At 44.8% G+C, this 26,903-nt stretch overlaps 2 protein-coding genes and 1 long non-coding RNA gene across 5 annotated transcripts in view; 2 read left to right on the forward strand and 1 right to left on the reverse strand.

The window, feature by feature from the left end:
- The window catches only part of IPO9 (importin 9), a 38,751-nt gene extending 14,386 nt beyond the window's left edge, over positions 1-24,365 (forward strand). Inside the window, exons 7-24 of the mRNA XM_086861984.1 lie at positions 261-380; positions 4,818-4,918; positions 6,221-6,279; positions 6,773-6,924; positions 7,969-8,067; positions 8,201-8,307; positions 9,451-9,590; positions 11,225-11,384; positions 12,349-12,575; positions 12,775-12,923; positions 13,768-13,896; positions 15,107-15,382; positions 16,974-17,140; positions 19,129-19,262; positions 20,736-20,855; positions 21,712-21,813; positions 22,568-22,644; positions 23,261-24,365. Coding sequence (XP_086718110.1) covers positions 261-380; positions 4,818-4,918; positions 6,221-6,279; positions 6,773-6,924; positions 7,969-8,067; positions 8,201-8,307; positions 9,451-9,590; positions 11,225-11,384; positions 12,349-12,575; positions 12,775-12,923; positions 13,768-13,896; positions 15,107-15,382; positions 16,974-17,140; positions 19,129-19,262; positions 20,736-20,855; positions 21,712-21,813; positions 22,568-22,644; positions 23,261-23,371 — 2,430 coding nt within the window. The 3' untranslated portion in view covers positions 23,372-24,365. The remainder of the gene's footprint in view (positions 1-260; positions 381-4,817; positions 4,919-6,220; positions 6,280-6,772; positions 6,925-7,968; positions 8,068-8,200; positions 8,308-9,450; positions 9,591-11,224; positions 11,385-12,348; positions 12,576-12,774; positions 12,924-13,767; positions 13,897-15,106; positions 15,383-16,973; positions 17,141-19,128; positions 19,263-20,735; positions 20,856-21,711; positions 21,814-22,567; positions 22,645-23,260) is intronic.
- Positions 20,495-26,490, reverse strand: LOC147649433 (uncharacterized). Its single transcript, XR_015279030.1, has 3 exons — positions 26,424-26,490; positions 26,255-26,332; positions 20,495-20,583 (listed from the first exon to the last, which is right to left on the reverse strand). It is a non-coding gene; the product is annotated as an uncharacterized LOC147649433 (long non-coding RNA).
- LZTR1 (leucine zipper like post translational regulator 1) overlaps positions 26,458-26,903 on the forward strand; it is a 35,237-nt gene continuing 34,791 nt past the window's right edge. For all 3 annotated transcript variants that reach the window (XR_015279029.1, XM_023941884.2, XM_086861985.1), the window contains exon 1: positions 26,458-26,839. Coding sequence is in view for 2 of the 3 variants with exons in the window: in XM_023941884.2 (XP_023797652.1) it covers positions 26,664-26,839 (176 nt within the window). In the remaining variant the exon portion in view is untranslated. The remainder of the gene's footprint in view (positions 26,840-26,903) is intronic.

Here is a 26,903-nt window from a genome sequence, read left to right on the forward strand (position 1 = left end):
ATGTGTGTGTTTTGTGGCAGCCTGTGCTGTGGGGTTCTGAAGAGTGGGATTCAGCTGAGCTTAGTTCCCAACATAAAGAGAGAGCCCAAGTAATGTCTGAAACAGCTTTCAAGTGGCTGTGCAATATTCTGCAGTTGCCATGAGTTTCTTTTTTATTTTGTACCAGAAAAGTGCAATTGCAGTTGCTTCTAGTGCTTTACCTGTCAGATGTGGGGGTTCTGTATCTGGTATTCAGCTGTGCTTGCGTTGTCTGTAACCAGGGTGCTGCCAAGGTCCTGATTTTTCCTGTGGTGCAGCAGTTCACAGAAGCCTTTGTCCAGGCCCTGCAGATGCCTGATGGGCCTACATCGGACAGCGGATTTAAGATGGAAGTTTTAAAGGTGAGTCACTTAGGGTTAGAGAAAGAATTGAATACCAACAGATATTCAGATGTGCTGGAAAACAAACTCAAGTGGCATATCTCCCAGTATTATTCATGGTATGAACACTGAAGGCTTTTGGCTCCTAGCACCATCAACACTGAAATAAATTGTTCACCTGTACTGAAGATACCTATGATGAGACCCATGAGGATCTCTGTCGATAAAATTTTCCACAGGAATCTGGTCCATAGGACCATCTGTCCTTGTCATTTGCTGATCTAATGTATTTTGGATATGTATTGAACACCATAATCTGTAGTTAAAATACCAGTCTTTTCTAAAGCTGCTACAGAATTCTGCTGCAGTGAAGTTGTAACAGCTTATTAAGTGCAGGTGCTTTTTTGGAACTTGCCTGCTCTTTAATGCTGAATGATCTCTGGGAAAGAGAGATGGAAGGTCTTTGTGTACTGTCCTGGTTTCCTGGAGAAAGGAGGTTGGACTGGAGAGCTCTTTGTGTGTGTGGATGAGGACCAGTGCAGACCCCTGTAACAGCTTGGAGAGCACTGGAGCTGTAGTGCTGCCTGCAGCATGGGAGAGCAAAGAGCTCAAAGCATCAGTTGCAGGATCAAATCCAGATCTTTCATTTCCCTGCCTGTGTGCTGGGGTAACTCTCAGGTCAGTGTACATGTTTCTGAGGCTGGGCACTGAGGCCCATTCAGTTCCCTGAAGAAAACAATGAGGACCTTGCTGAAGACAAGTGTCAAAAGTTTTTCAGGATGACCAGCTTTGTGCTGAAGTAATGAAAATACATGCTGGGAGGGTGCTACTGTGTGTCACAAACCAGCAGCCCCTGAGCTCTGTGTTGTGGAACTTTTCTCAGTCCTGTTCAAGGCAGCAGTACCTGCTCTAGAGGTCCTGTGGCTTCTCAGTTTGCAGGTCTCATACTCTAGGAACAGCTGGAGCTGTTCTTGCTGTGCAGCACTACTGGAAAGGAGTTTGGGGAAGGATGTTAGCAGTCTTTGTTGAGAGAGTGTCTTTTGTGAGGGTATTTTTTTCCCTTCTGTTGCCTGTGCACTGGGATTTCTGGGGCAGTGATACAGAGCAACAGCGACATGAAAGGATCACTGCAGGCTATAATCTCGATTTGAGCAGACTGCAGCTCAAGAATATTTGGATCTCTTACTCCAGGTACTCACATTTGGATTGTTAATGAGTAGTGGTATTTTTCAGCCTCCACAGAAAGCAGTTGTAACTGATGCCTTCACTCTAAACCAAGCCAGTTCTGTTCTCATTACATCCATGCATTCTGCAGCTTTTTCTGTTATTTAGGTAAGTGCTTGCTGGCATTGGGCTGTTTGCATGGGTATGTCAGCACTGATCCCACCAGGAGGTTCTTGAACAATGTGACAGGCTGGGAAAGTCTCTGAGGAAATGTCACCAAGTTCTTGCTCTGCTCCTTAGCTGTGTGAGGGCCTCTGCCTTTGGCCTCTGCAGGGGAGGTGCAGCACAAGAGGATTTGGGTATGAATACACTGCTGTGTGTCAGGTGGCATCGATGGCAGCAGAGAGTCAGTGTGGATTTAAACAGTAAATTCAGGAGATCTGCTGCTGACAAGTGGTTTGTAGGTGGCTCTTTGTGAAGATATGAGTGTTCTGAATCTTGACTTAAGGCAATTCATGGTTTTGTCACTTAGGATTTCTAAGCTGATGATAGCAATTTTCTGAGCAAAAAGGGATTCATGTGAAAGACCCATGAATTGCCTTCACTTCCCAAGAAGTGGATTTTATAGTCCTTGTAATGCAGAAGCAAGAAACCTTAAGGGATTATTTAAACCAGCTCTACAGATGAGGTCATTACAGGAACTCCTTGAAAAGCTGATGCAATAGAAGAGGGAATTGAGACTTTTCTATAGCACATTTTCAACCAGATGCAAACTCAATCCCATCTTTTCCTCAATGAAGTGCTGTGTGGCAAATGACAGGAAGACTTTCTTTCCCTCACTTGGGAGCACACTCATGGAGTTCTTGATGGAAGTCAGAGGCAGCCCTGACCTAAACTGTTGTGCTGTCCATGTCAGAATGTTCTGCAGGACAGTGGCAGAAGCTTTAAGGAACGCTATTGCAGTGTGCACATCGGCCTGATCCCCTGGGACAGTTATCCTGGTTAGGGGAGTGAATAGTTTGGATCACATCATGGGGAACCACTGATGGTTAATGTGTCCCAAGATGTTCCCAGTATAGTTACAAGTTTTTAAGCAGTTATCAGCAGGAAATCTGAGCCTTTTATCCTTGGAGGAGAAGGGAGGTTTGGCCACAACAAAAATATCATCAAGTGTGAGGACTAGAAGGAAATTCCCCTGGTGTAATTTTTTGTTGTGTTTGATAGCTCAGTGTTAATTAAATTGGTGTCTCTAAGGATTAATAAGCTGCAAATGTGCAGTTCTTGAATCCTAATTCCAGCACTGAACATGCTACTATTGATTGTTTTGAGAGAAACAGAATGATGAAACATGCCAGGTGACAGATTTAAGGCAGATTTCACAATAATGGAATACAAATTGGAATACAATGGTGTATTTAGTGTGTAGTAATATATCAGAAACACCAATTAACCAACAATCTAAAGCATCATGCAGCCTTGGTGTTGTGCTTCTTCATTTGTTCTTAGAAGCTGTTTGACACCTGTGGGTCAGAGAAGTTACACTTATATTTTTCCTGATACTGGAACAAATAACTAGCTAGAAAAAACAATCATAACCTCTTTTTCTTGGATGGAAGACGAAGTGGTATCTATGTCTTGGGACAACCTTCCCAAGTTTATGAAGAAGGTACTTCACCTGCCCCTGTTGAACTCTGACAGTCAGTTTAGCATGCTCTCTAGTGTGTATTTTAAGCTTTTATACCAAAAATGTGGGGATTCTTTCTCTGTTAAAAGATGCAAACAGGAAGAGAAGCAATAAAAGGCTTTGACAGAGTGACTTGAAGGAGCAGTGCTCGGAAGAGAGAAGGATAAGAGCTTTCTTGAAGGATTAATAGGTGGTGGAGCAATACGTGGGGATTGGCAGAGGATCTGTGAAGCAGTTCTTTGAGTTCAGACAAGCAGTGGGAATTGGCAGAATGAGGGGCCAGGGGTTGAAATACAACATCTAACAGGAGAGTGCTCTGTTTTTTAATGACTTGCTCTGCAGGACTGTGTGACCTTGCAAATGCAGCCTTCTATTGTTACAGCTGCAGAGCCATTGAATTGAAGAACTGCCCTAGCACTCCAGCAGCACTTCCTGCAGAGTTGGTTGGGCGTAGAGCTTAGAAACATTTACATAGGGTTCATATGTGGTGGCATATGGAAAAGTCTGTTTGGATGCTCCTGTGGCCCTAGGCAGGGTGTTAAGTTTGCAGCAGTCCTGAAGATCAGGTTCACATCCTTTGCCAGCACCTACATAATTTTTTTTCCTGGATACTTCAGCAGGTCTTTTCTGTAATGCTTCCTTCTAGCATCTGCCAGACTCATTTCCAAACCTATCTAGGTTATTCCTGATGACTGCTCATCTCCAAGACCGATATTAGATTGCTGTTGTTTTTCTAGAAGGTGAAATACTATTTTTTTTGTTTCTGTTAATGTACCCAGTGCTGCAAACAAACGAACTGCACAGAGTGGTTTGTATTGGGTAAGCACAAACAAACTGACACTTGTGTGTCTGGGAGCAGCCACCTCTCAGGCAGTGGGTGGCTGTTGTGTAACAAGTGTAACACAGCTGGAGCCGTGCCCCTGGGGAGGAGTGGAGGAGTGAGAGCTCTCTCACTCCTGGAGGGTCCCAAAAGGCTTTTGGCAAGTGTCAGTGGAAGGGCTCCCCTAAGTCAGGATGATCAGCTTCATGGAAGTCCAGGCACAATCCCCTATGGATAGCTGATCATCCTGATATCCCCAGCATCCATATGGAGCAGCCCCTGTGCTGGGCTGGCACAGCCTCTGGTGTCAGCAGCTGAAATGGGAAAGGAATTGATCTGGGTGGGTGTTTGCTTCTCCAGCTACTCCCTGGGTGTGCAGTGGATGTGTTGCTTGCATGAGTAGAAGTGTGGAAAATGGGCAGTAGCTGATTTTACATGACATTAGAGTTCTTTTTCTGGGACAAAACACTTTCAGGATAATTGTATCTAGACAGTGGTGCACAGTGATGTGCCTTGGATTTGAGTCATTGTCTTACCACCACATTATGGCATTGTCTTCACTCCAGAGTGTCACATCTTATCCCTTTGCTTCCCTGCAAAAAAGGAAACAGCAAGAGAGGTGTGTTGGTCAGTGTTTGAGCAAGAGAGAGGATTGTGCAGGAGTGAGAGGTGACCTCGGTGACAGGATGACTTTGGATTACCTTAGTTGTTAATGAAACAGCAGCCTGTGATTTGAGTGTGTTGGTGGCTTCCCAGTCTCACTTTTGACTGATATTCTTTTTGGTTCCAGGCTGTGACAGCACTTGTGAAAAACTACCCAAAGCACATGATTTCATCAATGCAACAGATCCTGCCCATCGTCTGGAACACACTTACAGAAAGTGCTGCTTTATATCCTTGGTAGTGAATGGGTGTAACTGTATCTAGTAGGTTTTGGTAGTGAAATGTTTTTTTTCGCTGTGCAAACCCAGCACACTGGAATTGAGACAAACTCGGTCTCATACCCAGTTATGACCTGACTGCTGGAGAAGCACAATACACAGAGTGCTCTGTCCTGCCAGACAAAACAAGATCTTTCTGTTACTTCTGGAGGCTCCATTAAGTTTCTTTTTGATTAAAATGTATGCTGATTGATGCATGTGTCCTGTAGAACTGCCACGAGCTCTGCATTGTTTCTGGTACTTTTTGGTAAAAATTGTCTTCTTAAAAAGATGCTGGTCACAGTGTAAAGACTTCAGGAGAAGAACCAGCAGTACCCCTTGCTGACCCAGATTGCACTTGCTGCAGAAGCTGATTTGCCATTTGAATTTTCAGTCAATGCTCTACTGCACATCCAGCTGTGTCAGAGTGGTCTGTGGGTGCATTGCTCAGTACTTGAAAACTGACAACTCAAATCTCTCCATACTGTTTTTTCAGACCCCTGTTAAAATACAGTGGAAGGTGTCCCTGCCCTTGGCAGGGGGATTGGAACTACTTGGTCTTTAAGATCCCTTCCAACCCAAACCATTTTGTGAATCTATGAAAATACAAGGAGCTGTTTGTTGGAGTTTTGATGGTGTATTTCTCCCTCTCCTGTCCTGATTCCTATTACAGTCCTGCTGGTACCTGGGCTGATAAAATGGGCTATTGTTTGCAAAAGGGGAGTCTTGTTCTTCCTTTCCTTGTGCTCACTCTGGTACTTGTTGGATCTTCAGTTCACCATCCCCAAAGAAAACTCCTTCCTTCCTACCCCCAGGTTAGTTTTCTGCCGTTTCCCAGGGCTGGTGCTTGTGTAGAAGCTTGGTAGGGAGCAGAGCCAGCCTAAGGTAGGATGTGGGAGCATGGGGTGGCTCCTCACCCTTGGGCAGCTGTGAGGTGTTGAATTGGCTCACATCCCCTGAAAAGAGTGAGCCTGGGGGGTTCTGTTCTTGCAAAGTTAACATAAATGAAGTTTTGGGTTACCTTGGTGAGTTTGATCTAAGTTAATCAAATAATATGAAAGATGTGCTGAAGTGATATGTCTTTGAACTTGGGCAATGCACAAAGCCAGGAGTTCCTGCAGTTGTCTCTGTGAAGCACAGGACTCTACATGAAGTCAAAAGGTTTTTAAAGAACAAAAGCTTTCCAAGTTAGCAGGAATTTTAAGACAGGAACAGATTAATTCCAAAATAGACGTTATTCTTTGGAAAAATGCATTTCCTTAACTCCATCCACTTATGTGAGAACAGAAGTAAATTATACAGAAGAGGTGGAGGATCCTGTGGATTCTGATGGTAAGAACTTGCACTTCACTTTTGTTATTTGAAGAGGAATGGATTTATCTAAATATTGCTGTCAAAACAATGACTGAAACACCATGGGAGATTGTGCTAAAGGTGCATTTGCCATGTTAGAATGGTGTCCATCACATCTTTGCAAATTACTTGTGATGGTGATCAATTAAGCCACACAATTTAATTTTTCTCATGGCCCAAGGGGTCAGTTTGGCAACAATTTTGAGGTAAAAGTAGTGGGACAAAAACAAATCAAATTGGTTTTAGGTTGAGCTTGATAAATTTTAATGAGGGGTGTGTGGTGAGAAGAGAGCAGAAGGTGATGAGGTCAGAAATCCCTCTGGGTCTTCTGCTGCATTTGCTAGTCCAGGAGAATGAATTAATATCTGCACAGACAAGCTAACAGTTTGTAATTGTTTTCACATCCATTTGTACCTTTCTGTATGTTGACATACTCTGTCATGTTCTTATTTGGTTTTTCCACTTTGTTCAGGTGAAGTTCTGGGCTTTGAAAATTTGGTATTCAGCATATTTGAATTTGTTCATGCCTTGTTGGAAAACAACAAATTTAAGAGCACAGTGAAGAAGGCTCTGCCAGACCTGATCTATTACATCTTGCTTTACATGCAGATAACAGAGGAGCAGGTGAGTATATTTGTGTTGTGTAGGAAACAAAGAAAATGAGAGATTTAAACCAGCAAATGTCCTAGAAAGAGTTTCAGTGTGTGGAAGCTGCTGTAATCTTAACAGGCTGTTCCTTCACTTAGCTGTGGCAGCACTTAAAGGTTCCAAAATGGTACAAGGTAGACAGAAAATCACAGATCACAGAATGGTTTGGGTCAGAAGGGACTTTAAAGCTCATCCTGTTCCGTCCCCTGTCCTGGGCAGGGACACTTTCCACTATCCCAGGTTGCTCCAAGCCCCATCCAGCCTGGCCTTGGACACTTTCAGTAATGGGACATGCACAACTTCTCTGGGCAACATATCCAGTGTCTCAGCACCCCCTTAGGAATTTCTTCTGTAATCTAAACCTACCATCTGCCAGTTTAAAACTGTTGCCCCTTGTCCTGGGGCCCTGGTAAAAGGGCATTAGTTTTAAAGAATTATAAGGTCTTCCTGGAATCTTCTCCAGGCTGAACAACCACAGCTCTTTGAGGCTTTCTTCCTTCATTCTTCCATGATGCATTGTACTGTGAAAATGAGGATTATCATGCTGAAAGGAATAAACAGCTTTCTGTGGCAGCAAAAATGTTGTGCTGGTAGGGTGAAATAATTTGTACTGAAATTCTGCATAGCTCTTGGCCTCTTGAGCATGACAACCATCATCTTTTAGTTTAGGTAGACATGCATAAAAACAAGCACTCTGTTAAAAGATTTATCTGCTTCTCCCATTCCTCATCTAAAAATAAAGCTGCATAGCACTGATTCCAGGTCAGTCATTAGTTCTGTCAAACTCTGATCTCAAATGAGGGGCAGAAGAACAAGATGAGCTCAGAACAAAGAGAATTTCTTCTTTTCAAAAGTTTCTCTGATGGAATAGAAGAAAAATCAGTTGAGGATGAGGACTTCTTATGGCAGAGAAAAATTCTGAAAGGAGTTTTCCAAAACAGGTTACAGGAAGCAGAAAAGCTGCCTTTTACCCATGGTGTCCTGAATTCTCAGCTGCCCTATCCTGTTTGTCTCCTGTAGATAAAAGTTTGGACTGCAAATCCACAGCAGTTTGTGGAGGATGAAGATGATGATACATTCTCCTACACAGTGAGAATCGCTGCTCAGGATCTGCTCCTGGTACGGAATGTATTCCACATTTAGATACTGAAACAGTAATAACAAATATCAAACCTGCCTTCAGGCCCATTTAGAGAAAGGGCCAACTTTTAACAGCCCATACAAATGAGTGTTACCATTTCCTTGTGCACAGGCTGTGGCTGCTGATTTCCAGAATGAGAGTGCAACTGCTCTGGCTGCAGCAGCTACGAGGCATTTGCAGGAAGCTGAGCAGGCTAAAAACAGCGGCGCTGAGCACTGGTGAGGGGCTGGGGCTGAGGGGATGCTGCTGGGGCAGGTGTGGAGCTCTGAAGCACTGGGTGCACCATGATTTAATCACATTTCATTTGTGACAATGCTACTGATGGGCAAGGATTGAATTGGAGATCTCTGATTAGAAGAAGCAAAGGAAAGTACAGCAGTTCTTGAGCCAGATGGTGAAATCTTCACGTGGAGTACTTTGGGCAGTCTGAGCCAAGGCTCCCTCCCTTCAGAGCTTGATATTCCTTAAAATATCTCATGGGAAATGATAATTCTTATAAAACTTACACAGAATCAGAAGAGAAATTTGCAATACTTCATATTCTCTTAATTGGGATAAAAATTTCAGGAATATAGATATATATATATATTTTTTTTTTTTTACTTGATGTCACAAAGAGCCATGCTGTATGCAGATGTACGTGTTCAATTTTAGAACTTCAAAGTTGCAGTTTTTAATGTTATTTGGGGATAGAAGAAAACTCCACTGCAGGAGTACCTGGTTGCTGGTCCACAGTGAATCTCTCCTGGTTTTACAGTGCTTGGTTCAGTGTTTGTGTTTATTTTGAATGTTAGTGTCAGAGTAGCCACTCTGATAATGAACAGCAGCAGAATGGCTGCAAAATCAGACATTAGGTCCCCATCTGTCTCAGTTTTGAGAATTTGTAAAGTAGGTTCTTGGCTTCACTAATAAAACCAAGGAGAAGTGTATTTGCACATAGTTCTATATCATCATAATTAACAAAATGTTAATGCAAAATTAGATATTTTTAAGCCTTTAATGTAGTTGGGTATCCCAGTGCTTCTGCATATAAATTATGAAAGCGTGGCTGGAACACAAGCTTCCATGGAAGAAGTTCTTTTTTATTATGAGAACAAAATTGGTACATGTAAGAACTATTCCACCAGTATTTTAGGAAATGTCTGAGAATGCTGCCCATCCTGAGGGAGTTTCCAACCCCCCATCTTGCAGTTTGTGAATGTTAATCTCTTTGAGGGCTTTCTTAAATTCTCTTTTGGGATCAAGGAAATAGTTGTGGTAGCTTAAACCAAAAAATTACTTGTGACTTCACTTCAGAATATATATTTATTTCTTAAGTGATGGTGGAGGAAAGGTCTTAAGGCATCTGAACTATTTTGTAGGTGGAAAATACACGAAGCCTGTATGCTGGCCCTGGGCTCAGTCAAGTCTATAATTACAGACAGTGTGAAGAATGGGAGAATACATTTTGATATGCATGGCTTCCTGACAAATGTGGTCCTGGCAGACCTCAACCTTTCAGGTATGTGGGACCCTGCATCCCAGGGAATAACTGCTGGGTGCCAGACACTGGGAGTCTCTGATGAATCAGAGATGATGTGTGCATGAGGTATTGAGAAATGCACTTGTGCACCTTGCTCTCGTGAAAAAAATAAATCTTGTGAGTTCCCACGTGCTCCCAGTTCTAGTGTAAGTCCTTTACACGTGGGACTCTGCTTTCAGCTGGATCTCATTGCCTGGATGCATGAGGCTGTAGGGCTCGGAGAGCTGGGTGGAAAATTGCTGTTGTGATGTCTTGTGTCTGTTCCTGGGAAAGTCACCAGCAGTGTTTAACTGCCTTCAGAATTCCTGCTGCACTGTACATCCCATTTGTTTTATGCTGAGGCTGACACTAGTTGTAGCACATGAGTTCAAATAATGCTCCTGGCTAAATGGGAGTCTATTATTGGGAGCTCAGCAGGATTTTGCTCTCTGTGTTATCTTACATCAGTGTGTAAGAAAATCAGAGGAATTGTTGAAAGTCAGACCTCAAAAGTCCTTGCAAATTAAAATTTTAGAAGTTTAAGGCAATGTGAGCATCATTAATGAGTCTACATAGAGTTGTCAGTGTAGAAAAAACTGATTCCTGGGTTCCTTTTTCATCAAAGGAACACTTATTTAGCACATTACAAAGAAGAGTTTTTTCTTTGTGTTAATGTTAGGTGAAGAATTGGTGTGTACAAAGTGCATAGTCTGCAATGCATGTAAGAAACCAGCCTCAGCAGTTGACATATATTTACACTCATTTATATGTGTGGCATTGGTTTGTAAATGAGCTGCTGTGCTCTAGAAGGGCTCCCAGAGTCAGTGTGTTGATGGCTCTCCAAGGATATCCATTTAATGGTCAGTAATGGTACAAAGAAACATTGTGTTTTATGATACTGACTTAAAAAACAAAGCTCTTCTCTTGCTGTACATCTTGCACAGAGTGTTTTATGTCCTCATCTTAAAATTAGTACTTGCAGGAGCATAAATAATGGCAGTAGAGATGCTGAGGAACAGAGAGCATCATCACTTTGAGGCCAGCCTAGATAGATAAGGAGATTCATAGTCTGCAAAGGCAGCAGGATTAAGTGTGATAAAGATGTATCATACCTTGGTGAGTGCAAGCAGGTGAGTGGATAATGAATGTCCACTGCTTCTGTGGTGCTGGTGAACCACAGAATTCTGTTTGGTAACTGCAGGGTGATGGCTGTGAACTAGTAATGTAATCTGTGAAAGGTCTCCAGGTATGAACTCTGTTATTCTAATTTTTCTCCCTGAGATGCTTTTCTTCAGTTGGGGACAGAATATTGAGCTGGATGAATGAGAATTACTGGAAAAGCCTCTGTTCTCTTCATTTGCTTTTGTTCAGTGATGAACAAATTCCAGTGTGCATAGTTGAAGGGAGGAGGTTTATTTTATAAATGAGAAATTATTCTTTGAAATAATTAAGAAAAAAAACTGGATTCTGCCCATGAACAAAAATTCTTTGTATGCCGGCACATTTGTCTTGTGTGTCACATTTCAGTGATTTCCTATTGGGATGACAAGATTTTAAATAATGGATGGAAGCAGCTGTGATTTTAAACCCATAAGCTTATTCTGAAACCACTGAGGTTTTTTGTTTTGCTGCAGTGTCTCCTTTCCTCCTGGGCCGGGCCCTGTGGGCCGCCAGCCGTTTCACCGTGGCCATGTCTCCAGAGCTCATCCAGCAGTTCCTGCAAGCCACTGTCAGTGGATTGCACGAAACCCAGCCCCCCTCTGTCCGGATCTCTGCAGTCAGAGCCATCTGGGGGTAAGCAAACCCTGGGCTATTCCACAGCCCCAGGGACAGGGGTATAAATCACACTGATAAACTGGTTTGTTAAAATAGCATTTCTCTTTGGGCTCTGGGAGGTTTTGCTTTGAATGAAGTAGATGGCAGCTTTAAAAGTGTAAGCAAACAGGTTCAAAATAGAATAACTAATGAGGAATATGGAATTGAGGTTCAAGGTTACTGTAAAGTGTTGTGATGGGTATGGTCACAGGGAGGAGCAGCACAAGGTAGTGTTGGAAAGCACAAGGATGAAACCCAGATTATTCCTGTTCGATCATAAAGGTGACTGACATCATACAGGCCTGTGGGAGCAAATCACAGCAATAAGGAGTGCTTGGGATTTGATTTTCTTACCCCATTTTTGTCAGAAGGAAACTGCTCTACTCATTCTAAAGTAAAAAATGAACGTTAGTGTAAATTCAGAAAAACAGTCACCAAAAAATCTGCTAAAGCCTAACTGTTCAGCACTTCCAAACAACACTTTGTGTCTTATTTGCACTGAAATGTTAATGAATAAATAAAGTTAGAAATTTATTACTTAGTTATTCCTGAAATCGCTTTCTCACCCCTCAGCTCACTTGTAGAACATGGTAATGAAACACTTTGTAAGCAAAGTCTGTCCTGGACTTTTTTCCTTTTCTCCATTGATGGAGAGATCTGTCACTGAGGGGCAGTAGAAGCTTCTAACATCACTGTGCTCAACCCTGCTTTGTGTGGAACGTGGAGGGAAGATTTCTGGTGAGAGCTTTCCTCCTCCTTCCTGCTGAGCTGCTGGGAGGTCAAGCAGTATTAGGCTGAAGGAGACAAGTCCTAGAGGAGTGAACTTAAGGAATAAAAATGGATAAGGATGGAACAACCCCTTATGTATTATCTAGAATGCAGTATATTTAAATTACTTCAATATATTAGGAATGTATTTTTGTATCACAAATTTGTCATCTAGCTACTGTGACCAGTTGAAGATCTCTGAGAGCACCCACGTGTTGCAGCCTTTCCTTCCCAGCATTCTGGATGGCCTGATCCACTTGGCAACTCAGTTCAGCTCCGAGGTGCTGAACCTGGTGATGGAGACGCTGTGCATTGTGTGCACGGTGGACCCAGCGTTTACAGCCAGCATGGAGAACAAGATCTGCCCTTTCACCATTGCAATATTCCTCAAGTACAGTAATGGTATGCATTCCACTTACATTCGCAAAGCACAGCTGGTTTGGCTGTTAAATCCTTCTACTGAAAATTTTATCAGTGGTCATTGAATGAACATTGATTCCCATGGTAGGGGGGCAACTTGCTCCTTTGCCCAGCCAAAATAGTGGTGGCAAAGATTGAGATGTGTGTGTGTGTTTTAGTAAATGGTGCTTTCTCTCTCCAGATCCTGTTGTTGCTTCTCTTGCCCAGGATATTTTTAAAGAGCTAGCTCAAATAGAAGCCTGCCAGGGTCCAATGCAGATGAGGCTGATCCCAACCCTTGTCAGCATCATGCAGGCCCCAGCTGACAAGATCCCGGCGGGGCTGTGTGCAGTAAGTGCTGCAGTGGGGCATGGCCTGGGCTGGAGATGTTCCCTGCTCTGTAACACCCGGGGTGGCTGCTCTGCAAAGGGCAGAAAGGCTGCTGTGGACATGCTTTGGAGCAATCAGTCACTGGGGGAAGGTTTCTCTGTGGAGCAGAGGCAAACTGCAGGTTCAGGAAGATTCTTCCAAAAGTTTGCTTTAAACTGCTCCTCTGGCTTGCTTCCAGTCTCCACAGTATCAGTCATCCCCAATCATTTTGATGTGACATTGCCATCTTTCAGCAGGAACAGTCCCTTCTCCCAGCAGACTACTCCTTGCACTTCTTCCTAAGGCTTTTCCTGATTTATGTATCACATATGTATGAATTGGAGATAAATTATATAGGTGCCCTAATAAAAGATGAAGCATTGACTGTGTAGAATGGTTGTATGGAATTAAACCCATAAACATCCAACATCAATATGCATATAATCTGTTAATTGATATGACTGTAACAAATGTTTATGGGTAATTAAAATAAATTTAAATCAATGTAACCAAAATGGAACAAGTCAGCTAGAGCAGTTCTCTGGCTGTTCTGGTTAGCATGCATCTGTTTGCTGTGTTTGAGTGATAACATTGCTCTTATTGTGGGAACTGTCTTGGGAACTTCTACAGCTCACACCAGTGGTGCTTGGGTGTGTGACTGCAGGGTCCTCACCTTTAAAAGTTATTGTGGACTCTGAGCTCAGGGTGTGATTGCTGCAGTGGCCACATCTGTGCAGTTCCTGCCTTTGATGCTTGCAGCAGGGGTGGGTAGTGCTGACTTCAAGTTCTGTGGCTGCTGCTGTGACATTTTGTGCTTTCCTTTCAGACTTCTATTGATATACTGACCACAGTTGTGAGGAATACAAAACCCCCTCTGTCCCAGCTCCTCATCTGCCAGGCATTCCCTGCAGTGGCACAGTGCAGCCTGAACACAGATGACAATGCTACTATGCAGGTACCCCTGTGGGGAGGGGGATGCAGGTGACAGTGGGGAGGGGGAGCATTGCAGGGCTGTACCAGTCCAAGAGAGGTGACACAGCCTTTGAGGATGCCCAGGCTGTGCTTGCCAGTTGCTGTATCAGCAGCCCCCCAGAGCCTCTGCCATCTCCACTTTACCATGGAAGTGCTGTTGTTCAGTGGGCTGCAGTGACTTTTCCTGATCATTCCTGAATGTGGACAACTACAGTGAGAAAGGCAGCATCCTGGATGTTTTCTCTATTTTAGTGCATTTGAGCATGTTAAAAAAACAAACAACCAAAGCTCAACAACACAGAAAATCTCCCCAAAAAACCAAGCAAACCTATAATACTTTTCTGCCCACATAGCATTTATCTCACCTGGTAATGGCAGGGGCTGTCTTCAGGAGCATTCAGCAAAAGCCCTCCTAGCCCTCCTATTCTAGCAGCTTTCTGCTGTACTCATTTATGAGGGAAGGCAAACCCCTTTTTCATTGAGCCAGGTGTGGGATGGAGGGAAAGCAGGGAATTATCTCCAGCATCAGCACTGCCTGAGCTGTACTTGCTGGCAGGCTTGGCTATGGCCTGATGTCTTCAGAGTATCTAGCAAGAAGGAAAAAGCATCAGAGGCTAGAAGTGAAAAGGAGCCTTTTCATTCCAGCTCCTAGCTGGCATATGAATAGCAAGGGTAATTTCATTCCTTATGTGAGGAGTTCCATAGTGGCAGGTACTCTTTGCCATGTGAATACAGACCATGGGAATATGGTCTTTGCCTAAAGAACAGACCAGTAAGAATAGGCTGGAGACCAGCAGGGAGAGACTGTAGACCTGCACATTGGTTGCTTTGCTGGATCTTTATGCTAAGAAGAATTGAAAAGGACTGCAACTTAGCTTCTGAGTTGTGTTTTGTTCATGTCACACTTCTCTATCTTCATCTCTCACTTGTTAAAAACTCTTTGAATTTCTTTAGGTAGCAAGATTGGCACAAAACTGCAGCTTACTTGAGGTGGTTGTATTTATTAATTATCTTGATTGCTGCAGATTGGGCAGTGGGGAGTAGTGTATTTGATAATGAGCTGGAGTCTGTAGAACTTACTGGTAAATCTTTTACATTTCTCTGTGTTTTCATCTTGGTTCAGGGTGGTTTTGGGATGAAGGGGATGTCTCCGTGTGCCTGCCCCTTCCCTTACCCCCTGCTTGTCTTTGTAGAACGGTGGCGAGTGCCTGCGTGCATACGTGTCGGTGGCGCTGGAGCAGATCGCGCAGTGGCACGATGAGCAGGGCCACAACGGGCTCTGGTACGTGATGCAGGTGGTGAGCCAGCTCCTGGACCCACGGACCTCAGAGTTCACCGCTGCCTTTGTGGGCAGGCTGGTCTCCACTTTAATTTCAAAAGCTGGGAGTGAGCTGGGAGAGAATCTGGACCAGATCCTGAGAGCCATTCTGAGTAAGATGCAGCAAGCAGAGACGCTCAGTGTGATGCAGGTGAGCAGGAGAAGCACCAGGAGAAGAAACTGTCATAATTTTCTTTCATTTCATGCAATTGGAGGGTCTGCATATCCTCTTGAAGTAGTCAGGAAAATCCCTGCTTTGATCAGAGAATCATGGAATCTCCTGAGATAGAAGAGACCCAGAAGAATCTTTGAGTCCAACTTCTGGCCCTGCAGAGGACACCCCAACAATCCCACTCTGTCCTAACACTCCTTGAGCTCTGGCAGCCTTGGGGGTGTGACCATTCCCTGGGGAGCCTGTTCAGTGCCTGACCACCCTCTGGGAGGAGAACCTTTTCCTAATACCCAACCTAACTCTCCTGTCACACAACTCCATGCTGTTCTTCAGGCCCAAAATTTTTTGTCAGGTTACAGGGTAAGCAAGATTCTCCAGGATAAGCTGTAATGCACCTTTAGTAGTCCCTCATGCCCTGGTACTTGTAAACCTTCTTTGGAGGGATAGGAGTTGCCTCAGTAGGAATGTTATCGCAAAGGCAGCATGTCTTTTTGAGTGGATTTGTTCTGTATTCGAAGGATAAATGCCTGGGACTTGAGACAAGATGAGCTTTTGGTGGATGGGAGGTGTAGTTGGCCTGAGTGAGGTGAGAGACCAGACAAAGAGCATCACCATCTCTTCTAGCCTTGACCTACTTGTAGTGACACAGTTTTCTGGAGTGATTTTTTCCCAATGGTCTTCATTCTCTCTCCTGTCTTTTTTGTCTGTGCCCTCAATGTAAAACAGGTCGTGCAGACTGCCCTGGTTCCTCAGTAGCAGCTGGGGGAAGACATTTTTCTGGCACTTCTGAGCAAGATCCCATCTCTGCCCGCAGTGCAGCACTCAGCTGAGCTTCACTCTGCTCTAATCATTTAATCTTATTTCTCTAATTTTTTTGAATGTGCATTTTTCAAGCCAGCATACGGTGCCACAGTGACCATTTCAATGGTCAGCAGATCTCACCTGCTTTAGGATTTTTTACCCCTGGATAATGATGTTAACTTTTTTTGCCCCTAACTGATGATTGTTAACTGTTTGGAATGTCTCTCACTTTGCTTGGTTTTGGATTTAAAAGATACAGAAGTTTAAATCTGAAGCAGTCCCATGCAGCCCTTGTAGCCAAGCATTTTACAATGCTGGATCTCTTCCCTGTGTTAGCCTGGAAGATGGGCCTCTGGAGATGGGTAGCTTTCCCCTGAGGAAGGCTACAGAGATGCCCTCAGACTGGGAGACTGACATTTAGATATACACAGTGAATGAATTCAGCCCCAGTCTTTAGGAGGCAGACTAAAACCGCATGTTTTAACAAAACCTTTTTAAAAGCTGCAGTTATTTCCCTACAATCATGTTCAAAATGCATTCAGAATTGGGAAGGTGCTTCTGAGTGATGATGTGATGGTGTTTATTTTCTGCATCTGTAGCACAGTTGTACTTTGCCTTCCTCCCAGGGTTCTAAGCACAGCCTTCACTCCTGCAGGGAGCTTCAGCTTCCTTCAGTAAGCACAGCTTCACTCCAGCTCCTTAAATATTTGATAAAACATTTCCAGCTATTAAATTATGTACAGCTAACATTGCCTTTCTCCTCCTGCAGTCCCTGATCATGGTGTTTGCTCACTTGGTTCATTCACAACTGGAGCCACTCCTGGAATTCCTGTGTAGCCTGCCCGGCCCCACTGGCAAGCCTGCCTTGGAGTTCGTGATGGCCGAGTGGATGAGCCGGCAGCACCTCTTCTATGGGCAGTACGAAGGCAAAGTCAGGTGGGACCCACAGATAATCTGATGGGGCACAGACCCCTGTGATACCTCTGTGAGCTGCCCTCATCCCATTGCCATTGAGTGTTGGGTGTAGGGAAGGGGAGCTGGCTCAGATGGGAGCGGTGTGTGCCAGCAGTGAGCAGAATCGCTGCTCCCTGTGCTGTCAGCTCTGCTCAAGAGAGCTGTGGTAACTGGAGCAAGCTCTGTTCTTCCTCATCAGTGCTTCTGCTGCCTCGTGCTCCTGTGCTGGAACACACACTAGGGGGAAGGGGGTGTCTCCTGCAAATATGGGGCTGCTTTTGGGATTGAACTAATGTGAATGTGAAGAGCTTCCACACATGGAATTGCCTTTGTAGACTACTGTAGAGTTCTGGGGTGTTATACAGGGTTTCCAAAGAGAATCTGGTGGTTTCTTGTTGATTTATTGATCTATTAAAAGTCAATCAAGAAATTAATTGCAACAGTGTTCTCTCCCTTCTGCAGTAGGAGCACGTTTGTGTTGTGGTGGAGGCTGAGTGCTGTATTCCAAAGCATGGGATGCTCTGTATTCATTTAAATTTTGTCACAGCTGCAGTATTACATTATTCTGGAGTTGTGAAACCTCACAGACCACTCTTAGGGGTCTCACCAGCTGTTAACTCAATTATTAGTGTGTGTTGTTATGTTATTATTATGAGCAGTCAAATAGCCTGTGAAAGAGATAATGAGAAAAAGCAGGTTCAAAATGGAAGTTAGTGAATAATCTTGAAGGACAAGCAGCGGATTTGGGGATCCAGTGCTCTTTTTGGTCACACTTTGTTGGTTTCATTCCTAAGCCTGGTGGTTTATCCCCATTTTGACAGTGCAGACCTGTCTGCAGGATCTCTTGAGGCTTTTGGAAAAGCCAGACCAGGAGAACAAGGTTAAAGATGATTGTTTAGAGCTATGTTGTCCAAGATGAGAACTGTTTGTGTACAGGTGATGTAGCAGGGCTCCACACTGTTTTAAACATTTGTATTTGGTTTGTTGTGGTGACATTTACCGTGCATTAGTAAATGCTTGGTGTTTCTGTCTCCTGAGGAAAAGCAAGTCCTGCTCTGAGACCCTCTTGTTCAGGGTTAGTAGAAAGACTCTGAAGGCAGCTGACACCTCCTGTGTGCACAGTCCCCATCCACTGGGGACAGGTTGAAGAAGTGCCTCTTGGGTCTTGATGAAATGATGGAAAAACTTTGGGCAGCTTGGGGTAGCAGGTAAAGCCTGGGTACAAACCAGCAGAGTTCACAAACATAGTGTGGGAGAGAAAGAGGGTGAGAAGTGAAAGCACAACAAGTTCAGTTCCACAGAACTCCAGAACTTCAGTTTGAGATCTGTGGAGTCAGGAGAGATAGAGGTTTGGGGGTGCCAAGCATAGATTGTCAACCTTGACCTGTAGTCAGAATCACCCTCAATGTGCTTGAAAACAGCATGGAACTGGAGAAGGTTTGAAGTGTGGAGTAGAAATGTGAGCATCAGAGATGGAAAGAACAGGTAAAGGAGGGGAGCAAGCTGGAAGTTCTGAGTGTAGCAGAGCCATGAAGGACCAGAAGTGAAAATGAGCGTTGAGACTGGAGAAAGGGGGCAGATCATCACTGCAGATCAGCCAAATTACTGCTTTCTTGCCACTGCTTTCCTCTTAATTCCATCTTTGTGTGCACGTGGTGCTGCAGGGGCACGTTTAACCTGGTGGCCCTTCTGACCTGGAGAAACCTTTAATGTATGGGTGGATGTCTGTACTGTTGGTGGTGCTATATCCAAAGTTTGAGCAGTTCCCAGCTTGCTGTGCAGGTTGGGAGCTGAGTCCAGTTTCAGATGCTGACATTAAAGCAGGAGACATGGGAAAATTCTGTCATGCTTGTTCTTGGCCAAGATATAGAAGAAAGGGCATCTGGGATGTGTTCCCTGTTGGAAAGGCTATGAAAGCCAGACAGTTTGGGGAAATTCCAATCTCTAATTTTCCTGTTCTCTGCTCCCAGCTCTGTAGCACTGTGCAAACTCCTGCAGCATGGCATCAACACAGATGACAAGAGACTTCAGGACATTAGGGTGAAGGGAGAAGAAATATTTAATATGGATGAGGGAATTCGGACACGATCCAAGTCAGCCAAAAGTAAGTAATCATTTTGCTTTAACAAGGGATTTTTCTGTAAATAGATGCTATGAAAGGGCTTAAATAGGTCTGGCAGATCACACAGAGCTGTAGGAGATAGTTCCTGCAGAAGGGGCGTGTTGATTTTTAGAGCTAATTCATACATCATGTACTTAACATATCTGTTTGTCTGTATCTGTTTACCTTAATTCTGCCAAAGACTGGTTTGGAAAATTCTTGATGTCTGATTTAATATAACTGGATGAGGTAATTATGGGATGGGGAGTTCTTCACTGCTGTTTTGTATCATGAGACAGAATTGATATTTCTGGATGCCTGGTAGCTTCTCTGAGAGGAAAGTTTCCTTAGTGCATGCAGAAATTAAAAAACAAAGGTGTGTCTTTTTCAATGAGACACTTTCACAAAAAGCAATGATTCAACAAGTTAGAGATTTCTTTTAAGGAAAGCTTGACCAGTCTCCTGCATAATACTTGTCTTATTTGTTAATAGGTTGAACCCAGTCTTTGACTGGAGGTTGCTGTTGAGATTAGTCTTTTAAATCAGAGAGGGCAAAGCCCTGGACAGTTTTTACTGAGGACTGAGCTCTAGGGGGAGGACACCTGGGGGCTGCTGTCCTCAGCCATCAGTCAGACCTTGGTCTTGCTGTGCTAGAGCTCATGTGTGACCAGTGGTGGGATGGGATGTGGAGGCTGTACAGATCCAAACTGGGAGCCTGTCCAGACAGTCTGTGCTCCTTGCACCTTCAGCATGGGTTTGGGATCTGCAGTGATGCAGTGAAGGACTGCAGTGAAGAGGTGACAGCTAAGGAGATGAACAGGGACAAGCACTAGGGATTTTGAGAATGGTGGTCACAAATCACTTGCTACCTGATTATTCTTGGCTTAAAAAACCCAAACCAACGAAAGTCAGACAGAAAAATGGCAATTGCCAGCATTTGAGTTAAACAAAGATTAATACTAGCATCACAGGATACTAGTAGGAGCTAAAACTAATGCTCCCAGATTCTTTATTTGATAGCATCTTTACTTTTATAATTAAGGCCAAATACACTGTCTAGCTGTCCCGTGGAATAGTTAAGCCTTGCAGGAACACTAGTAAGGAAAAGTTGGAGCTTACAGTGCCTCAGAAGGGGCAGAGCCATGCCTGGGAGTACTGCACTGCTCATTTACAGGATGTGCAAATGGACTTCAGGGAAGAAAGGTTGACTCCAGATGACTCCATTAAGCAGCCTCTAGGAGAAGAGTCACACATTCATTTTCCCCTTCCTCCTCTTCACTTGGAATATGCAAGGTTGATGTTGCATTGAGATCTTTGGGAATATCTGGGTACATGGAAAGAAGCTTTAGAGGTTTTATGCCAGTTGTTTTTTCCTCCCAACCTCCCTAATAAAAATACCCCACCTCAACAAAAAAGGGCCTGTTTTGTAACTTTTAATTAAAAGCAATATGAATATGTGTGTTTTTTCTCTTACAGATCCTGAGCGCTGGACAAACATTCCTTTGTTAGTAAAAATCTTAAAATTAATAATAAATGAACTCTCTAATGCCATGGAAGCAAATGCATCTAGACAGACAACTGCAGATTGGAGCCAGGGTAAAATACTGTGTTTGCTTTTTCTCTTTGCATAGCTTAAATCTACTTAATTTCTCTTGAGAAGTATTTATGGTATAGGAACTTTGTGTCAGTAAACCACGTACCTGTAACTACACAGGCTTGAACAGTGTTCCAGAGGATAAGCTCATAGAATCACAGAATCCCAGCCTGGTTTAGGTTGGAAAGGGCCTTAAAGCTCTTGTTCCACCCCCTGCCATGGGCAGGGACACCTCCCACTAGCCCAGTTGCTCCAAGTCCTGTCCAGCCTGGCCTTGGACACTTCCAGGGATTCAGGGGCAGCCACAGCTGCTCTGGGCCTCACCACCCTCACAGGGAAGAATTCCTTCCCAATATCCCATCTATCCCTGCCCTCTGCCAGTGGGAAGCCATTCCTCTTTGTCCAAGTCCCTCTCCAGTTCTCTTGTTCTGCTGTGCAGTTCATCATTTGCACATCTCTTCCTTCCCTGTGCTGTATTTAAGTGCTACCAATCTCTTCCAGATAAAAATAAATTAAATGGGAGAATAAGATCAGTCAGTGTTGTGTATCCTTAGACCTGAAAATTATTTTGGGCTAGTTTGGAAGAGGGATCTGACCATGTGTGAATAAAATTTCCCTTTCATGGTGTAACTGGTTTGCCTTTTTTCCTTCTTCAAGTATCCATTCTTGTTGTTGCCTTTTCCTTGGCTCCAGTTCTGGAAACATTCCAAAAGGATGAGGGGGATTGTGGGTTTTTATCTTCATCCATCCACACATGCAGGGATGTGTTTGCCTACAAACTCCAGTCCCCTCTAGAGTGATCACAGACTGGACCTCTTGGATTTAAATCATTTCTAGATTTTTTATTTTTCTAAACAGATGATTCAAATGATATGTGGGAGGATCAGGAAGAAGATGAGGATGAAGATGAAGGCTTAGCAGGACAGTTCTTATCAGATATTCTTTCCACAAACAAGTATGGTGAGTAGCAGCTTCAAAGTCCTTCTTCAGAGCAGTAATCAAGTAGGTGACATCCTAGTCAAAGTTTCCTTCCCTTGGCAGCTGCAAAACAAAGACTGCAGGCACAGGGAAAGAATTCTGCCCTGGGATTGTGAATAAGAACTTTCTGGAGAAGCCATGGCTTTGAGCAACATGGTGATTAAATCACCTGGGAGTTCACATGCTGCACAGGCTTCACAGCTGGGAGGTTCCTGCAGGTTATTTTTCTAAAGAGAAAATTGCTGCTCAAAGTCATAGGTGTGAGCTCAGCATGACAGTGACCAAGGGATGGGTGAGCTTGTTTGTGGAGAGACCTTGAGGAACAAGTGCTGCATAAAGAGATGAGCAGGTGCATCATCTCTCAGTTTCATGTAGCCTCAGAAGGGAGAACTTTACAGGGAAACAGCAAGGGATGCTGCTCACATTAGCACAGAACTGGCAAAGTGTCACCCTCACGTGGGATTAAGGCAGAAGATTCTGGTGCATGGGATTCCCAAGCCTGCCTGTGAGTGTCCCATGTGTGCTTGGCTCACCTGTGTGTTCCTTGAGCCTCCTCTGACCCTGGTTCTGGGCTTCAGTGGTTTCTATCACATGACATAAAGGAATTTTCCTTTTTCCCAGCAGTGCTGAAACTATTTACTCTTGGTGGATCCTTGGGTTTCAGTAGCTTGATAGAAAACTTTCTGAGATAGTCTGCTCTTTTTGATGTTAAAACCTGCTGATTTGCCTCTGACAGATGAAGATTACTATGAAGATGATGAAGAAGATGATCCAGATGCATTAAAGGACCCTCTTTACCAAATAGATCTCCAGGTGATGCTCTAGAATGAGGGATTTTATCAGATTCCAATCATTCTCTGTAAACTTTAATTTTCTAAATGTTGTACTTTAAGAAATGTGTTAGCACTGCAAACGCCAGTTATTGATTGTCATCCAGAAGGCACTCTGTTAATTGAAATTACTTTGGAAAGGGCCAAGTGTCCCAAGAATTTCTGGAGCTATTTTTCCTTATCATTAATATCCATGACATGGAAATGTAAATGAACAAAACTCTGAACAGAGGGAGATGAGACTTTTCTACTTGTGAGCTTCACAGCTACTGGCAGAAGTCAGGAGTAGGTTGGAGAGTGAACATGACAGAATTTTGTACTCCACTTGGAGATGCTCCCACTCAGTCAGCCCCTGTGTTACCCTTTGCTCCTGCTTTTCCCACCACCTGCAGCTGTTGATGGGCCCTTCCCTCTGTTCCCACCCTTTTTCCTCTGCTCCAACCTTTCCTTCTGATTCCACTCCTCCTCCTGCACCGCTCCTTTCTGTTCCCTTCAATCCCGGGGTCCTACTTGGTGCATGTTGGGATGTCTCCTGACAGATGGAAGCAGCAGGATTTTCCAGGAGGGTGGTGCTGACAGGGTGTTTCTGTCCCTCCCAGGCCTATCTCACCGACTTCCTGTGCCAGTTTGCACAGCAGCCCTGCTATGCCATGTTCTCTGACCACCTCAACGACAACGAGAAGCGAGTGCTGCAGGCCATCGGGATATAGACCCACTCCAGAGACCACACCTGCCAGATCTGAACAATAGAGGTTTTTTGGCAAATTCCACGTTTTATGATTGGACTTAAAACATTTTCCAGTGTCTGCCTGCCTTGTTCCAGGTTGACAATGGCCTTGTTTTTTTGAGCCTCATCTTAACATGCATCTACTATGGAAGGAATCCTGAGAAAGCAGCAAGGACATTGCACATTGGTCTCACCACAGGAGCACTTTCATTTTCCACAGTAACTTTCCAGGAAGTTCTTAAAGATAAAAAAATAATGTGTCCTTAATATTTTTGAAAGGAAACTGTCTCTACCTGTGAAGAGGCACTTTGTTTCTCACAGCACAGTCGGACAGAGAAAGGAACCGGGTCACTTATGGATTGCTTGACAAGTGGGAAGGTTGTTCTTGGCTGTTGTTCCTCTTCACGTAACACAGGGTAAATATCTTGATCCTACAACATGACTTCTTTTATAGACCCACAGACTCTTTCCAGAGCTGCCTGGACAGGATGGAGCCATTTCACAGGAGTTTGGAGGGGAAGCTGAGACAATGAAACTGAGTGCATATCTTCTTTCCTGGTGCGGACAGGGGCTCTGTCGCTCACATCTCCCATGGGAGCAGTTCTTCACTAACACTTGTTAGCATTGTTAGCACATGCTCAGAGGAAGCCACCACTTAAATTTCTGTTCCTGTGGCATGTGGCTGTGAAAGACTGGTTTTCTGGAACCCAAGGAGCCACAGTTTTTAGGAGAAAAAAACCTGATTGTATTTAACATATTTGCTCCATGACAGCCACTCTGAACTCCTTTGCTTTTTTCACACTCCTGTGTGTATTTTTATAGAGTGGTACAATAACATTTTCAAATTGATTTCCCCATGAGAACATTGTAATGTATCTCACAACACCTCTCTGCCTTTGGTTCCCTTTTGGGGAAAATGAAATAAAACTATTAAAATGTACATTGGTATCCTTGTTATAAAACAGATTTAAAAGGAACTTGTGCTTGTTTCCTGAAGTCACTTTTTAAAGACATATTTCTCCTTAGGACACGTTCTGTATGTGCTGCCAGAGGATGTTTGGATGTTTCATGGGGGTCACCTGCACAGTAAGGGAGTTGTGTGCTGTATCTGCTGTTTAAAACAGGCTCAGCCATTACAGTTTCCTTTTAAGAAAGGCACTTGCTGTTCCTTTGTGGAATGCTTTGTTTTGATGTTGTATCAAACCCTCCATAACCTGGAGTTCTGAATCTCACTGGTCTCATGTGCTCAGGAATGGGCAGAGCTGGGGGGAACCCCCCATCCCCTGCAGACTCCTCTGAGCTGTTCTCAATTTTTTCTGTGCCTAACTAACTATGAGAAGCAGAGTTTGAAGCCTGATTTTTATGTGTCTAATAAGGTACAAGCTCTTCTCATGCCATTGAGTCTCAGTGTCTTTCTTCCCTGGGGATTCTCTGGTCTTTGAGAATATCTAATAAACAGGGTGCTCTGACATGCTAGGGCCAACAAGTTAAACTTGGTAGGTTTGTAAACCTACCAAGAAGCTGATGGCTGCAGTGGTGTGTCCACATGGCTGTTCCAGAAGGGTCAGGAGTGTCCTCAGAGGAATTGGTCCCAGCTGTGGGAAGAAGCAGGACCAGCTTTTTTTGCCACGTGCGTCAGCAGCAAAGGCTGAAACCCATCCATCCATACTTGGAAAGCATCGAGGTATGTTCAGGGTATCAGGAGTAAACAGCACATTGAAGGCTGGTTAGCCTGGGCTCACAGAGGTGTCAGTGGGGTTCATGAGTGCTCCAGTGGGAGCTGGGGCTGGTGTGCTGTGCCTTGGAGGGGGACTTTAGCCAGGTCAGAGTGTGGATTTAAACAAGACCATGAAAAATGAGGCTGACATTAGTACTGACACTGAAGTGAAACATTTAAGGGTGTCTGTTTCATTGTAAAGCTCCAAAAGATGAATGGGTCAGTGCTATGTTCCTGCTGGAGTTCACCTGTGTTTTGGGTAAAAATGGCTTTGATTTGCAGTTATCAATATTTTTTCAGAGTGTGAGTGGGAAGGATGGGGGGGTAAGTGGCACTGTCTCTATGTGTAAAGATTCACCTACCTGAGTTTCCCACAGCACAGATGGACAAGGAAAAAGGCACAGTGTCCTTTACTTGATTGCTTGAGAAGTGGGAAGGTTGTTCCTTTGGCTGAACTGGTACTCTGCACTCTCCTTTATCCTCCCCTCGGATGCAGTCTGAGCTGGGTGGGCATGGTGCTGCTGCATGGCAGCTGAAGCTCGACCAGCCCAAGGGGCAGGACTGGCACAGGGATGGTGTGGTTGTGCAGCAATTATTGCCAGCACCCTTACCCTGTGCAGGGTGGTCTTGGCAAGAAATACCCTTGGCTCAAGCAATCCCTAGGAAGAGACTGGGTAGGATCTGAGAGGGTGCAAAAGGGAGATGTTCTGAGGGACCTCAGCGAGGTTCTGGTGCTCATGACTTCATTGCTTTTCTGCTTAACCAATGTCTAATCTTCCCTAATAAAATTCTGAAGGCTCCGTGATGTGTCTTTAAGCAAGGATTGTGTTTGCTGCAGGAATTGTGCCCAAAACCCTCTGAGTAGTAGCACAGTGATTGCTCAGGATGGAAGCTGCTGGATTCTGTGAAGCAGCGTCTGAAGTCTGGTTTTGAGGTGCAGCATCACTTGTGTTTGCCGTTGCGAAGAAACTAAACTAATGGTCATAGAGGTGACTGACACCATGTTAGGAAACATAAACTAAGAAAAAGCAAAGGGTGGGCTGTGGGTGACTGCACAGCCGAGGGCACATGCCCAGTGCTGCGCTGGTGCCTGGCACACACATCCCCTCAGAACTCGTCTGTGGGGGTGAACTGGCCGTGTTTGCTCACCGAGTGTTCTCCGGGGAGCAGCACGAAACTCCGACCCCACGGACCAGAGAACCGCCCAGCTCGGACCCTGCAATGAGACTTTATGCATATTCATCAGTACTGTTCATTTTTGGGAGTGAATTAACAAACTCTTGTAATGTAGAATCCGGCCTGACTTCCCCGCCCTTACCTGGGTCTTTACCCGGGCAGCGCCCGCGGGCTCGGCCCCGGCCCGCCCTCGAACGCGGCACTTTGAGCCCCTCAGTGGCGTTCGGGCCCCCCTCTAGCGGTGCATGCTGGGAGCTGTAGTCCAGAGCTTGGCAGTTGCCGGGCCGGCGCCCCGGGTGCTATGCACGCCGGGAATTGTGGTCTGGCGGCGTGGGCACGCAGGGAACGCTGGGAGCTGTAGTCCAGAGGCCAGGCGTGGGCCATGGCGACGGCGGCCGCCCCGGCGGGTGGCGCGGGGCGCTCGAAGGTGGCCCCGAGTGTAGACTTTGACCACAGCTGCTCGGACAGCGTCGAGTACCTCACCCTCAACTTCGGGCCCTTCGAGACCGTGCATCGCTGGCGTCGCCTCCCACCCTGCGACGAGTTCGTGGGGGCCCGGTGAGCTGGGGAGAGGACGGGATGGTGGGAGGGGGGCTCCGGACGTCGCTGACCTGTCCGTGCC

Source organism: Cyanistes caeruleus, chromosome 24, assembly GCF_971803275.1.
Source record: "Cyanistes caeruleus chromosome 24, bCyaCae1.hap1.1, whole genome shotgun sequence".
NCBI lineage: Eukaryota > Metazoa > Chordata > Aves > Passeriformes > Paridae > Cyanistes > Cyanistes caeruleus.